Source organism: Ictalurus punctatus, chromosome 27 (genome assembly GCF_001660625.3).
Source record: "Ictalurus punctatus breed USDA103 chromosome 27, Coco_2.0, whole genome shotgun sequence".
NCBI classification, from domain to species: domain Eukaryota; kingdom Metazoa; phylum Chordata; class Actinopteri; order Siluriformes; family Ictaluridae; genus Ictalurus; species Ictalurus punctatus.
In genome coordinates this window covers 9137532-9152701 of record NC_030442.2, presented here as the reverse complement: position 1 = coordinate 9152701, position 15170 = coordinate 9137532, and the positions used below count along the sequence as shown (strand labels likewise).

Below are 15170 nucleotides of genomic sequence, written 5' to 3'. Positions count from 1 at the left end.
TACATTTAGTCCTTTTAGTACATTACATATTAGGTCCATAATCATAACATAGGATGCACTCTTTGAAAAACATGTTCCTCAAGAGTTCTTAGATATATGTACTTGGAACCCTCCCTGAAAGGGAAACCCATTGTTGTGGCATTCTAAGGGTTGTCCCAGAGGTGTTACTAAGTATCAGTCGAGCAAAATTATCACAACCTCCATCATGATATGACTAACAAATAACTATTTTTACTCTTTTTCAGGCTGCTTCATTCAGGGAGATGGAACCAGCAGACGATAAATTATGAATGTTGAACAAGATGACCTCTTACCATCAGCACCAGATGATGAGAGGTCCTAGATGGAAAGGGGCTTGGTTTGACCCCTTGTTCCTCCTGCTCTTGGCTCTGCAGTTACTTGCAGTGGCAGGATTAGTAAGGGCCCAGACATGTCCCTCTGTGTGTTCCTGCAGCAACCAATTTAGCAAGGTCATATGCACACGCAGAGGACTCAGGGAAGTCCCTGATGGCATCTCCACCAACACACGTTACCTGAACCTTCAGGACAATCTTATCCAGGTCATCAAAGTGGACAGTTTCAAGCATCTACGGCATTTAGAAATCCTCCAACTTAGCAAAAATCATATCCGCAACATTGAGATTGGCGCCTTCAATGGGCTAACCAGCCTTAACACCCTGGAGCTCTTTGACAATCGCCTCACAACGATCCCAAATGGAGCTTTTGAATATCTCTCTAAACTCAAAGAACTATGGCTTAGGAATAATCCAATTGAGAGCATACCATCCTATGCTTTCAACCGATTACCATCCTTAAGGAGGCTGGACTTGGGGGAGCTCAAACGTCTCTCCTATATCTCAGATGGAGCATTTGAGGGCTTAAGCAACTTGCGCTACCTGAACATGGGAATGTGTAACCTCAAGGAGGTCCCCAACATTAGGCCCTTAGTTCGTTTGGATGAGCTTGAGATGTCAGGGAACCAGCTGACGGTGATCCAGCCTGGTTCGTTCAAGGGTCTTATCCACCTCCAGAAGCTGTGGATGATGCATTCCCAGATCCAAACAATTGAAAGGAACTCTTTTGATGACCTTCAGTCATTAAGTGAGCTGAACCTGGCTCATAATAACCTCACATTTGTGCCCCATGACCTTTTCACTCCTTTACGCCATTTGCAGAGAGTACACCTACACCACAATCCCTGGAATTGCAACTGTGACATCCTGTGGTTAAGCTGGTGGCTAAGGGAAACCGTACCAACTAACACCAGCTGCTGCGCTCGCTGTAACTCTCCTGCAAGCCTCAAGGGGCGCTACATTGGTGAGCTGGACCAGAGCTACTTTCAATGTTATGCACCTGTCATTGTTGAGCCTCCTGCAGATCTTAATGTTACTGAGGGAATAGCAGTGGAGCTCAAATGTCGGACAAATTCTCTGACCTCAGTCAGTTGGCTAACACCAGGTGGCTCCATTATGACACATGGGGCATCCCAGGCACGTGTCATGGTGCAAAATGATGGAACACTGAACTTCACCAGAGTTACAATGCATGACACGGGGAACTACACCTGCATGGTCAGCAACATGCTGGGAAACATTTCCGCTTCTGCAGTCCTCAACGTGACCTCTATAGACAACAGTGGTTTCAGTTACTTCACCACAGTCACTGTTGAGACTATTGAGCCCCCAACTGATGGGCTGAGTAGGACCCCTGAGCAATCTTCCTTTGGCTGGGTGGCATCATCAACTACAAGAGCGACCCCAATTTCCACAGAGAAAGCCTATACCATCCCTGTGACAGACGTAGACAATGAGGGAGCTCTCAATGGTTTGGAGGAGGTAATGAAGACCACCAAGATCATCATCGGCTGCTTCGTGGCCATCACACTCATGGCTGCCGTCATGCTCATCATATTCTACAAGATGAGAAAGCAGCACCACCAGCAAGATCACAATGGGCCAACTCGCACAATGGAGATCATCAGTGTAGATGACGAACTGGCAGGGGTTCCTGCGATGGAAAGCCACCTCCCTCTTCCTCCATTGGAGCACGACCACTACAACCACTACAACTCATACAAGAGTGCTTACAACCACGCCTCGACACTCGGCTCACTACATAGCTCTGTGCATGAACCTTTACTAATCCAAGCCAGCTCAAAAGATAACGTGCAAGAGACACAAATTTGAATTTCCTCACTTTGAACAGTCAAAGTTGATCTGTACTAACAGTGTTATTGGCTATGGTGGCAGACATGTCGTGATGAGGAAGATGGGGAAGACGTGTCAGTGAGGATGTATGTATTATTTCAACAAATGTGTTTACAAGCAAAGATTATTTATTTAAAGATATGTCTAGTGGCTAAATCAAAAAAAAAATACTTCATATCATTTTCCTCCTCCTAATTTTCATTTGAATTTGGGATTTAATGGATGAATGGTCTGCTGAAAAACAATGCACTTGTGAATTCAAAGTAAAATTACATGCTTTGGCATCCTCCTGTGAACAAACCATGAGGTATTATGTTCATAATAATGACATATTTGTTGTATCCGTGGGCATGCTGCAGCATTTCACTTCATCTTTTCACATTTTGGTGAAATGACTGCACAAGATGGCCACTAAGGACTTAAGACTGTAAATAATGTAGTGTAAGTAGATGTGATAAACCAATCTGGTGGATACAGAAAATTCAGAGAAGAAAATCAATTGTTTCTATTCCCCACAATATGATTTCTATGATGGTTTAGATTATGTGGTGCAGATGATGGTCTCTGTTCATATATGAGGTACTAAATTCCCTGAGCATATAACATATGAGTGTAATAACTGGACAGAGGTATAAAGATGTGTAATTATGTGCATTAAATATTGACCTTTCAGATGGGTCACAGGTAAGGCTTTAACATCCATATAATGAAATCCATATAATGACCCTCATAACAGCTTTGGAAATCAGATTGAAGCCTTTAACCAGTACATTTCATACTAAACTTGCTTTTCATCATTTGCCCTTGGTCACATTGTTAGAAATCTGTGAGAGGTCAGATCAAATGACAAAGGAATTTTGCCCACATTTAAACACTGACTCCCAAAAAAAAGCTTAGCTGCCGTGATAAACAGCAGTGTCATGCTTTGCAAGAGAAAGCACAATTCTTTGTTTAATCTTGCATGTAGCTCATTTCCATTTCTATGGAAACTCCTTACCTTGCAGGTAGAATATTGGGTTACTGCCAGGGGCATAACTTGGCCTGGGCATTCGGGCCTGTAGAGCTCCAAAGATTTTTTCTTTAGCCGCGAATAATTCTCCACTTGAAGCGGCTTGTCACTACATAACTGAACATCAGTAAAAGAAGATGGCAGTGTTGTAATTTTGTATCTTCAGTGAAGGGAGTGTTGTATTTTATCTTCAGTGAACAGAGGCAAGACCAATCAGACCATGCTTACAGGAAAATACGTTGAAATATTCGTGTCTTATTGGCTGACAGGTCTCATTCCGCCAAATGCTAGCTCACACAGTCAGTCAATCAGTCAGTTGCCTGCCGAGCAGGCTGTCAAGGTGTGTAAATGATTATATGAGTTCCGAGTTACGTTAACGTGATATGAGCAGTGCATAAAGACAGATGACGTATTTTGCATGGCACTGTAGCAGCTAAACCCATACAGTGATAGCTTAGTTGTGCCTAACTAAATTAGCCTAATCTCATGTCAGATAGTCAAAAGGTTTTATATTTTATCAGTCTGGGAGTCCTACAAACAGTGATAACACCTGAGGCAAGTTTTATGTTTTGCAACTTTTGATTCAATTTTCACATTTTTAAGCAACTAGCCCTCACATGCAAGAAAAGAACATTTTTATGGAAACAGTCGATTTAGAAGAATGTTTTACAAAGTCTTTTGATGTAGAAGAATCTGGGCTCAGCTCTGAATGATTAACAGTCCAGCTAACGCCCCTGGTTACTGCCCAATTCTTGTTAAGTATCTTACACTATATTCCCAGTGCTGTTACATGTCATAAGAAAGGATTTTCCTGTTGTTTGTGTATGGCGTGTGTGTGTGTGTGTGTGTGTGTGTGTGTGTGTGTGTGTGTGTGTGTGTGTGTGTGTGTGTGCAGTGTATTTACTATCATTACAAAATTTAATTACTATCATTTAAAAATATTAATTGCCATTCAATTAACAGCTTATTCTTATTCATATGCTCTCTTGCTCATCACATTTCCTTTTTGTCTGTATGAGTGAATGGAGTGATAGTGTGTGTTTGTGGGTGTGTGTGTGCATGTGTGCGTGCGTGTGTGCATGTGTGCGTGTGTGTGAGAGAGAGAGAGAGAGAGAGAGAGAATTTAAAATGTAGTTTTAACTATTTCACAACTTTTAAAATTGTGAAAATGAGATCCAGCTCATTATCATACACATTAAGTAACTTAAGTAAATGTGACCAAGAATGCTGATTTAGAGATTAAAGAGAAAGCCTTCATTTTGCCAACTTGAGCTTTTGAGGATTTTCAGGATTTTTTCGTTAAATCATCGATTTAACAATAAAACAAAAAATCTAACAATAAAACAGTCTTCTTTTTTTTTTTTAAGGTGTTCAAGACTTTACCATAACAAACATTTAAGAAGTCCAAAAATAGATGAGGGTAATAAGATTTTTATTCTATTACTTGATTTTATTTTATTACTGTTTTGTATGAAATATTTGACCTTTGTTTTAAACCATTTACTGCCACTGGTGTATCGGCTGTTCAAGAAAAGAGATAAAGATTTAGAAAAGATATAAAGATTTCCTGAATTTCTCATGTGTACAATATATTGAGTCCTACACTTATTTACAGTATATACTGTACCTGTTTTTTCATGGTTTTTACTCTTAGTTCCATTGGAGACTAAATTCTTGGCAGGGCTTATAAGAATTCATATATGTTGATATGTGGAAACAAAAGACAACCCATTGCTTATCTTCCAGTCAAACCTTTTTTCCAGATAAACTCAAATAGGACTTACAGTCAGCGTGTACAGAAAATAACAATACTTTGGCCATTAAAATGAGTGACTGTGTGTTCTTGAGTGACAAATGACTTTCTGCTCCAGTGCTCACATGACCAGCAGTGTCAACTACTGAGTCTACACCATCCTGGCATACGTGACTCTCACCGTGTATTTACAGTATGGCATTAAGCAGAATTCTTTTCGTTATGTTTTCTTGTTGTGATTTGTTTGTTATTGGTAACTCATTTTAGATTTCTATGATGAATTGAAGTGAAGACTCCTGGTATTTTATCTCTTTTTGAGTGAGAGAATATGTGCTTCTCCAGAAGAAGATTTCTATACAGACTGTTTAAGCATTAACAGCAACATCTCTAAATCCAACATTACATATGCGGATCAGTCAATGATATTATTGGGATACGCTTATTTGAGGGTTAACCATTGAAAAAAAAAATAATAAAAACATTTATTAATACCAGAGATTGTAGTTCATACAGTACATGCTGTAAATGTAAATAAAATGTTTTTTTAAGTGTTGGGTCTTCGAATGATTAATCTTGGGAAAGCATTTGTGTTTAGAGAAACTGTTTATTAAACTATGTCTGACGTTTTGGTACTCATTGAGACTAATTATAGTTTCATATAAGGTTTAGATATGAATATGTACAAACTGCAAACAACTTTCAGGTTTAAGAAAAAAGTCAGCAGCTGCTGTGAATCTCGTGTATTAGCTCATCTGAACAGGGCCGGATGCTTAACTCACCCCACCTTGAACTGTGTACTGCTTCTAATAAACTCCTCCAGAGCCGCAGTAATATTCTGTAAAAATTCTACCAGGGAATCCCCAAAGAAATAATCCGTGCTGGAGCACTCTATGTAATTTATTCATTTATTTCAGACATGAAGTGGAACATTTTACTATTTAATGTATAGTTTTCTCTACATCATATTATTTACCCAACATTTTTTAAAAAGGATGACATTAAATGGGATATAATATTACAGGAAAGCACAAATACTTAATTATTTGGCTTATTATTGCTGTATAGTTTTGTGAATGAACTTGGAAAGAAACTCGTAGCTTTATAGACTGTGTTAATCAGTCTGTACAGGATTTCGCTTCAGTTGCATGAAATTGTTTTGCACGGTCTTTCACAGTGATGTTTGTTGGTAAATGTGACCTTTTAGCTGTACTCATGTTCGACGCATTTGAATTGAAGAGGGCTTTGGCTGCATGTCCGTTGTGATGATGTCAAATGGCGCATCTTGGTCCAAATCTGCGGAAAATCTGCAGTAATTTTGAAAACTGCAAGCTCTTCAGAATATTGTGGATTTTGCTGGAGTTTGCTGGATTTTGCGTTCGTTTCTGTGATCACAAAATCACGGAATCCTGGAGGGAATGGTTAATATATGCCCGAAAACCCTTCAGCCTATTGTCTCTGGGTGGGATGGACGGCATACTCTCACTCACCTGTCAATCACAGTGACACTAGCCAATCATGGGTATCTGTCAGTTTGTGTATGCAGAAGAGGGCAGATGATGTTTTCCTCAGAGTGTTTTACCCTGCTCTGTGATAGAAAAGATGTGGTAACTGTGTGAACATCTTGGATGAAACATGCATTAGATTTCATCCTCCTGGTAGGTAACTCTTTTGTCAGAGGTGTGTTTTGATGACAGCTTCATGCAGCATATATTGACCTACAACATGGCCCTCACACGTCCAAATTCTTAATTTTGCACAAACTTCTCATGAGATCAGTTTTTCCTATTATGAAGAACCATATACGTAAGATCACAATACACTCATTGTACTCTGATATCTTAAATAAATATTCTATGCGAAACAAGATGTCTGATCGCTGATTCTGGATTATTGATTCGATTTATTCATAATTCATGCTAAATCGATGACTCATTTAAGCCAATTAACTGGTGTAATCAGAGCAAGAAACAGTTCACAAAGAGATGCATATTATATGCCTTATGAAGCAAATAGCAACATGACTCATGACTATGTGAATCAGCAGTAATTCTAGGAAGTAGTTAATCCCACGCATACAAGCAATTCAGCATCTGTTCCCTGATTGTCCGTGTGGGCTCAATTTATGTCTTGAAGAATGGCAGCTAGAGTGAATTAAAACCCCCAGAAGACCTTGACAGGTAGGAAATGGCTTTGGGAAGGGCATCAAAGTGCATCAATTAATTATAAACTCGACATATGTGCCCTGCTTTTATTACATACAGCTAATGCATCTGTTGAGTAATGAGTACGAGGCAACACAGGTGTGTTAGTGGAAATATATGGGACGAATAGCTGTAGTCCTTGTGTGTAATAAAGAATTGGTACGGCTTCAACTACATCATCAATTCCATGAGTCAGCTTCTCTTTCGATGACAAAAACAAGTCATCACAAGGCTTTATTTCACCTAGATGGAGAAAAAATGTACTTCTCACACATACATAGCCTCATCGTTCATTTTGGCACCCCACTGCACCAACGTGAACTGAGAGACGAGTGACCTCTAGACATGAGCAGACACATCTTGGCTTAAGATGGACTTGATTTTACAGCACCTCCTGTTGAGTTATGAGATGCTTGACATCTAATCCATAGGGCTTAAGCTGAAGTCTCGGTGAAACCAGACACTTGTGAATAGAATTTATAGGCACCCCACATTGTCTCATTCCCTGTGTGATTAATTGTGCGGGGGCGCTGACAGACGGAAGTACATCAGTTAATTAATTTTGCCTGGACAATGCCATTAGCCACACCAGGCAACGAGCGGAGGTGGGGGATTGCAGGCATGTGCCATCAGATTGTCTGCCTTCCCAGCACTCACACTCACCAGATATAATGAATGTAATCAGCAGTTGGCACAAGCTGGCACCAGCGCCCATCACATTTAAAAGTAGCACTATCTATCCGTCCGTCCGTCCATCAGTCTATCTATCTATCTATCTATCTATCTATCCATCACTGAAATGAATGGAAGTGAGAAGGATCAATTAGGACAGGATCTCATTGTTTTGGTAACATAATTTTCCAAATAGCGCTGAGCTATAATTGCACATTACGCTTTGGCATCGGGGATGATGAAATACAGCGAGCCAGTGCTGCCAGTAAGTGCATACACTTCACTCCCAGCTGAAGCATTTAGGTGTCAAATTAATTAATCTTCATTCTCGTCTGAGAGAGGAGAGGCCTGCCAAGTGCAGCCTGCACTGCTGGTTACCAACATCAAATAAATGCATTTGGTTATCAATGTAAAAATAAATGTGCATCTCAAAGTCGAGCTCAATATTCATGTATTCCATTTACTTCATCATTTGCATACATCTCTAAGGGGGTGCTTAGTCAACAAAGAATCCATGTTTTTACTTTCTAACTGTCACACTTTATAACCTGATAGCTCTAGTCACCCCAGTTTTAAATGATTATATACTTTCTACATAAACATGCATATTTCACAATTTACCCAGTCCAAAAATAAACTCCAAAACAACAAAAACCAGCTTTTAGCATTGTGGCTGTGTGAAATCAAAGACCTGCTTATCCTGCCTTTGAGTAAGTGGCTGGCAATTTGCGACCGTAATTTGATATGGCTAATTTGTGCAGGCCCCATGCCGAGTTCGCCTGCTCGGGTGTTTGTGCTTTGAAGGCAGGGGTCACCCTGAAACATCCACAGAGATTGCTCTTCCACCCAGGGGGTAGCCATTTTGGGGAACTGATGTTCCGTGCACTCTGAAGTTGTCGCATCCCTCTGCAAATGGCAGCTGTGATTGTAATGCTTATCGTAAGTCTCTTCATCTTTGGCAAAGAATAATTAACAGTGAGCATGAGGAGTCTGTCTGCTGCTAAACTGTAATTACAAGTCCCATTACTCCAAGGGGGCGTTCAGAGCAATTAGCATTCCTCACTCAGCCGTCTGAAAAAGTACAATGAGAGCAGTTTGTTCAGTTTTGATACTATGGTGTTCTCAAGAACTCTCAATAAAAAAAAATTCTACTAAACATTCCACTTTCCTTTCAGGTTTACCAGTTTGGGTACAAATTGAAGTAATTGCCAGTACTGCCCCTATTCATGGAAATGAAGAGTCATATCGAGCTGCTTTATGCATAAAAGCGTCAAAGCACTGAAATGATCATCTAAACGGTAGAAAAAGAACCACTTGGAAAACTTTTATGAAGCATTTTGAAGATTTTTAGGCTTTTAAGCCATTTGGGGAAATGAACCTGAGCTAAAATACATTTATCCTCTTGGCCATATGGAAGTCTGTCATGTCAGGATGAGGGTGTCAGCTTGCAACAGTATTAGTACTAATACATCTGGACCCACTTATGTAATATCCTTCAGACTCTCCTGGCTAGATATCCTCCAGAGTTGCCCTTTCTCCGCTTGCTAATTTACTGAAAACCCTCAGGGACGCATGTGTTAAAATCAACCCTGAAAACAACAGTGCTGCTCAATCCTCGAGGGAAACCATTAAGCTCATCCAGAAACAAACTTATACTGTAGAGATTGAAGAAATATCACGAAATGTCTCCATTCGTGGTTCCTATCTCAAGACTGAAGTTTGAACAGGACATCTACTAGTATGCTATTTACACAGACTGTCAAGTTTTCCGTACCAAGAGAGAGGTCTTTGCACTTCTCATTAAATGTGTTCATGCAGATCCAATGTGCTATTCATCCTCCTTCTACTCAGTTCACAAAGCTCCTTCCATTTGAATCTCCTCTCCTGCCAAGCCAAATCACCCAATGTGAACTAAGCATCCTGGTGCTGCATATGGCCATAGCTGCTTTCCTATGAGATGAGCCAAGAGAGCTTTTGTGTTTATTCTACGGATGCCACATGAGCGACGTGGTTCTCTCTCTCTGCCGATGTTTGATTTGGCAGTTCTGCTATTTTCCAGCTGCACATTCTGCACAGACCTTTGTGTCCTTGTTTGTTTCACTACTCTAATCACATTTTAATTACTTTTCCCCTGTCACAGATGGCAAACAACAGCATCAAGCCACAGTTCAGTTTGTATGTGTGATTCCCCCCGTGAATGGACTGGCTACCCAGCAGTCGGGTCGGATTGATGCAAATAATTTTGCAACAAATTTGCTCTGGAACTGTAAGGCAGCTAGCTGAAATGAGGGTGATGCAGTGATGTTCCTTTGAAGTAATGCCACACAATGAGAGGTGGATTTTAGTTCCTGATGATATTCTGGCACTTAAATTGGTATGCTCAGGGAGGTTTTTTTTTTGTTTTTTCTTGCCAATAAAAGAGAAACAGGTGGGTGTTTGCCATCTGTAGAGCAGAAACACCTGCTCTGTATAATATAGAAGACGTCTTTGCATAATAGCCATTTGTAAAGCTAGTGTACACAAAACATTTTACTTGTGCTTGCTTTGTCGTGGTTGATAGGAAAATACCATGCAACATGTTCATGGTATGTTGAGTTGTATGCATCATGGCCATGTATTATTGAACTGCATCGGATGTACCACTTCCTGCATCAAACAATTTAATGAATCAGTCATTCATTAAAATCAAAGTTATAGCAGGATTTTAAAGGAAAAGGTCTGAATAGTCCTACTATACTGAGTACAAGCTGCTGATGTGAGTAGAGAGTTAATTATGGATGAAAAAGAATCAAACATACTTTACATAGCACACTGTAGGTAAAAATTAATGTTGCTGAATGCAGTGATATAAAGTATAAGTGCCTCTATTGCAAATCTTTCCATCAAAACAAATGTAATTTGAGCACACCCACACAGTGTTCTTTCATTTAAATGATCATAAAATCATACATTTTCAAATGTAGTAGTCAACAAAAGTCTTTTCTCATATTCAGAACTATGCCACTAATTTGCTGATACAAAATCCACTAGCCATAATTTAGTCACACCCATTGAAATTACAGGATTTTTTTTTTTTTTTTTTTTTGCTTGTAATGTTCAAAACCTTCTGCATTTTATTTTTTTTAATCACTTTATAATTTGAATCAGTCACTATAGTAGTTTCTATTGATCATTAGTCTCATTAATTACTCAGCTAACTAAATCAACTCAACAACGTTTGGTAAAACTCAGAAAAAGGTGAAACCACTGAACCGTGTTTTTTTTCTTTTTCTTTTTCTTTTTTCCACCAAACACAACTGAAAAAGAATGAAAGTTGTGAAAAAGAGGTTCTAAAGCACATCAGATATCCTGCATCATAGGATTGATGTCCAGAATTTACTGCATTGTAAATAATTTCAGGAAATTACTGTATATAAAACTGTCTAATATTTTTTTAAGTTTTCTACAGCAGCCTATATGGTATTTGGGGAAAATAGTTATGGCGGATTATCAAAGTACACTATCAATTAAAAGTTTAGACACTTATGCTCATAGAATGGTTTTCTTAATTATTTCTTTTTATTATTATTATTATTATTATTATTATCAGTCTATTTTTAGAATAATAATGAAGGTACTAACACTATGAAATAATATGGGTCAGTATGGATATGAACAATATGAACGCATATGGGTCAGTCCATCTCAAGTGGTCCAATAATTGTAAAGTTGGTTCCTCGACTGTTTTTAATTTTCCTCATTTTTTTTAGTGTTTACTTTGATATAGTTGCAGTGCAAAATCAACACTATAAATCAACACAATAAATTTTGGTTATACAGCTGTTTACAGAAACCTCAATATCTTGGATCATGATGGTCCTAGCTTCTTGGAACAAAAAAATTCTGTATAGCACATTACAAAGTACATGTACATGTTTAAACATCTTGTTCCTTAGACTTAAGTCCTACTAAACTTAAGTCCAAATGTAATGCTCATGATTACTCACAGTTCAATTTATAGTCAGAAGGGTTCAAGTCTCAATCTTAATTTTATAGTGGGTACCTAGGTAAATATAGTGCTCATGCAGAACATTTCAGGTTTGAGACTTCTCTCTTTTTTTATAGGGGCAAAAAAGTGCTTTTTTTTCATTCCCCTCAAATTTAGGTTGAATATCTGTAGTGGGAGACTAGATGTGAACCTGAAACTTTTACAGAAATAAGTCCTCTATTTCTACATTATTCTGCTGTAAAAAGTTTCAGTTTGAGATTCCACTGGTTACAGAGTTAGGGCTAGTAGAAATCTGGAGGAAAGCCTACTTTATTTATGCATTTTGAGAAATTAACAGAAGTAATATAAGCTTAACAAATAATAAAAATTAACATTATTTTACAGTAATTGCAGTGCCCTCCTCTAATATTGGCACACTTGGTAAATATGAGCAATGAAGGCAATGAAATTTATTGTTGAACCTTTTGATATTTTGATTAAAAAATTCACAAAAATATTCTGCTGTCATGGATATCAAACAATTGCAAAAAACAATTCAGGTTTATCAATATATATATATATATATATATATATATATATATATATATATATATATATGTTTAATATAGGTGTATCACAATTATTGGTACCCCTATGAATTCATATGAGAAAAATATATTTGAAGTATATTTCCATTGATATTTTACATTTTTACTACATCTGGGTGACTAGGAACAGGAAATTGTTCAACCATGACTTCCTGTTTCACAGGGTTATAAATAAAAGGTAAAACATAGGCCAAATTCCATTAGTCATTCATAACAATGGGTAAGACCAAGGAATATAGCTGTGATGTGCTGCAAAAGGTTGTTGAGCTTCACAAAATGGGAAGTATCTATAAGAAAATAGCACAAGCATTGAAAATGCCCATTTCCACCATCAGGACAATAATTAAGAAGTTCCAGTCAACTGGAAATGTTATGAATCAACCTGGAATTGGACGTGTGTCTATATTGTCTAACTGCACTGTGAAGAGGATGGTTGGCGTGGCCAAAAAATCTCCAAGGATCACAGCTGGAGGATTGCAGTTAGTTAGTTGCATCTTGGGGTCAGAAAGTCTCCAAAAACTACTATCAGAGGTCACCCTACATCACCACAAGTTGTTTGAAAGGATTTCAAGAAAAAGCCTCTACTCTCATCCAAAAAAAAATCTCAAGTGTCTCCAGTTTGTCAGACACTACTGGAACTTCAAATGAGATTGGGTTCTATGGTCAGATGAAACCAAAATAGAGTTTTTGGTCAATAAAGACCAGAGGTGGTTTTGGTGCCCACAGAGAGGTATCCATAAAGAAAAGTTCCTCATGCCTGTGGTTAAATATGGTGGTGGCTCTTTAATGTTTGGGGCTGTTTTTCTGCCAGAGGGCCTGGACATTTTGTTAGGATACATGGCATCATGGACTCCATCAAATATCGACAGATGTTAAATGAAAACCCGACTGCCTCTGCCAGAAAGCTTAAAATGGGCCGTGGTTGGATCTTCCAGCAGGACAGTGATCCAAAACATGCATCAAAATCAACACAAAAATGCTTTACTGACCACAAAATCAAGGTCCTATCATGGCCATCCCAGTCCCCTGACCCATAGAAAACCTGTGTGGTGAACTGAAGAGGAGGGTCCACCAGCATGGACCTTGACATTTGAAGGGTGTGGAGTGATTCTGCATGGAGGAATGGTCTCAGATCACTTGCCATGTATTCTCCAACCTCATCAGGCATTATAGAAGAAGACTCAGAGCTGTTATCCTGGCAAAGGAAGGTAGAACAAAGTATTGACTAAAAGGGAGCCAATAATTGTTGCATATCTATATTTAACAAGGATATTTTTTGGATAAACCTGTGTTTTGTTAGCAATTGTTTGATATCCATGACAGCAGAGTATTTGGGGGAAGTTTTTTAACAAAAGAACCAAAGGATAAACAATAAAGACAATTTTTCACAGCCTTCTTTGCTCATATTTATCAAGGGTTCAAATATTATGGAGGGCACTGTATGTTATGATTAACATACAGTAGCTTATGGTAGTCAATGAGGGCTAATGATCTATCACAGGGTTCTTCAAATCTCATCTGCCTAAAATTTTCTATTAATCCTGAAGACCTTGGTTAGCTTTTTCAGGTGTCTTTGATTATGGTTGGAGTTACACTCTGCAGGACAGTGGCCCTCAAGGGCCAGATGTGAAGAACCCTGATCTGTCATGTTGGTATAGTGGAATGGAATTGCAGTTGTTCAGTTGGGTGTTTTACAAATTAACAGTGTAATAAACAGAGCTATGGTGTTGTTTCCCCTGTGATAAAAACAGAAAGTGACTACAGCTCAGAACTTGCCTTTCAACTGCTATTAAGATGCCATATATTTACAGGATCTTTTTTTTTACAGTATAGTGTCAGTCATTCGCATCAGGGACTTTTTCTGTCATAACTAATATTGAAAGAAAGAAATATTGAGAAAATGTCAATCCATCTGATGCTTGTCACCAAGGAAATTGTTTCTGTTGCTCAAATCATGGCTCTTTGTTGCACACTTGGGGTATTGGTGACCATATAATGAAAGCATGTCATTTTTTCCCCATTTCCTCCCCAACTTGGTTATCTGCTAATTCAAACCCACTAGCTAACTCTCTCCATCACATGACAGCCATCTGCCAGGGAAAATGAATCCTATCATATTTTTCCTCTGAGACACATGATGTCAAATTCCACATCCAAAAGGTAATTTTCAGCCTTAGTGTCTAAAACTAGAACTGATATTAATTTGCACAAATTCACATTAAAAGTAAATTTTGTAATGACTGTATTATTTTAACCACAGAAGTTTGTTAAGAGTATCCGATGTAATTATAAAGTCACCTTCCCACCAAACCAGCATTGTAACATATTTTCAGAACTCATCACTGCAACAAAAACATAATGACGGTGCTTTGAATTTTAATTGGTTTATACAAAAAAAACTGAGTGAGCATTGTAATGGTTTGGCATGGTAATTCTGTTTTCATTTATTGTCACTTATTTATGCATTCATCCTTTTAAAATGCATTTTGCATAAGAGCTTTGCAAATAAGGGACTGAAATAATATGCCACATCAAATACTCCACCCGTAGCCTGGCACAACAGCCTTTGAGGAGCCCAGCAGAAACAGTGGCTGATAAGAAACAGGTTGGTTCTAGCAATGACACCAAATTAGCATCCGATTTCACAATAAACCATATCGCAGATGACAAGCAGAAAGACCTACAGTGGCACAGAGATCATTCTGCCTGCAATCCTAACGCCTGACAACCCACATAGCTAGAATAGAACAGAA

At 38.5% G+C, this 15170-nt stretch overlaps 1 protein-coding gene across 1 annotated transcript in view; it reads left to right on the top strand.

Annotated features, from left to right (window-relative positions):
- The window catches only part of lrrc4cb (leucine rich repeat containing 4C, genome duplicate b), a 30004-nt gene extending 24482 nt beyond the window's left edge, over positions 1-5522 (top strand). The window contains exon 2 of the mRNA XM_017458724.3: positions 246-5522. Coding sequence (XP_017314213.1) covers positions 291-2186 — 1896 coding nt within the window. The 5' untranslated portion in view covers positions 246-290 and the 3' untranslated portion in view covers positions 2187-5522. The remainder of the gene's footprint in view (positions 1-245) is intronic.
- The last annotated feature ends 9648 nt before the right edge of the window (positions 5523-15170 follow it).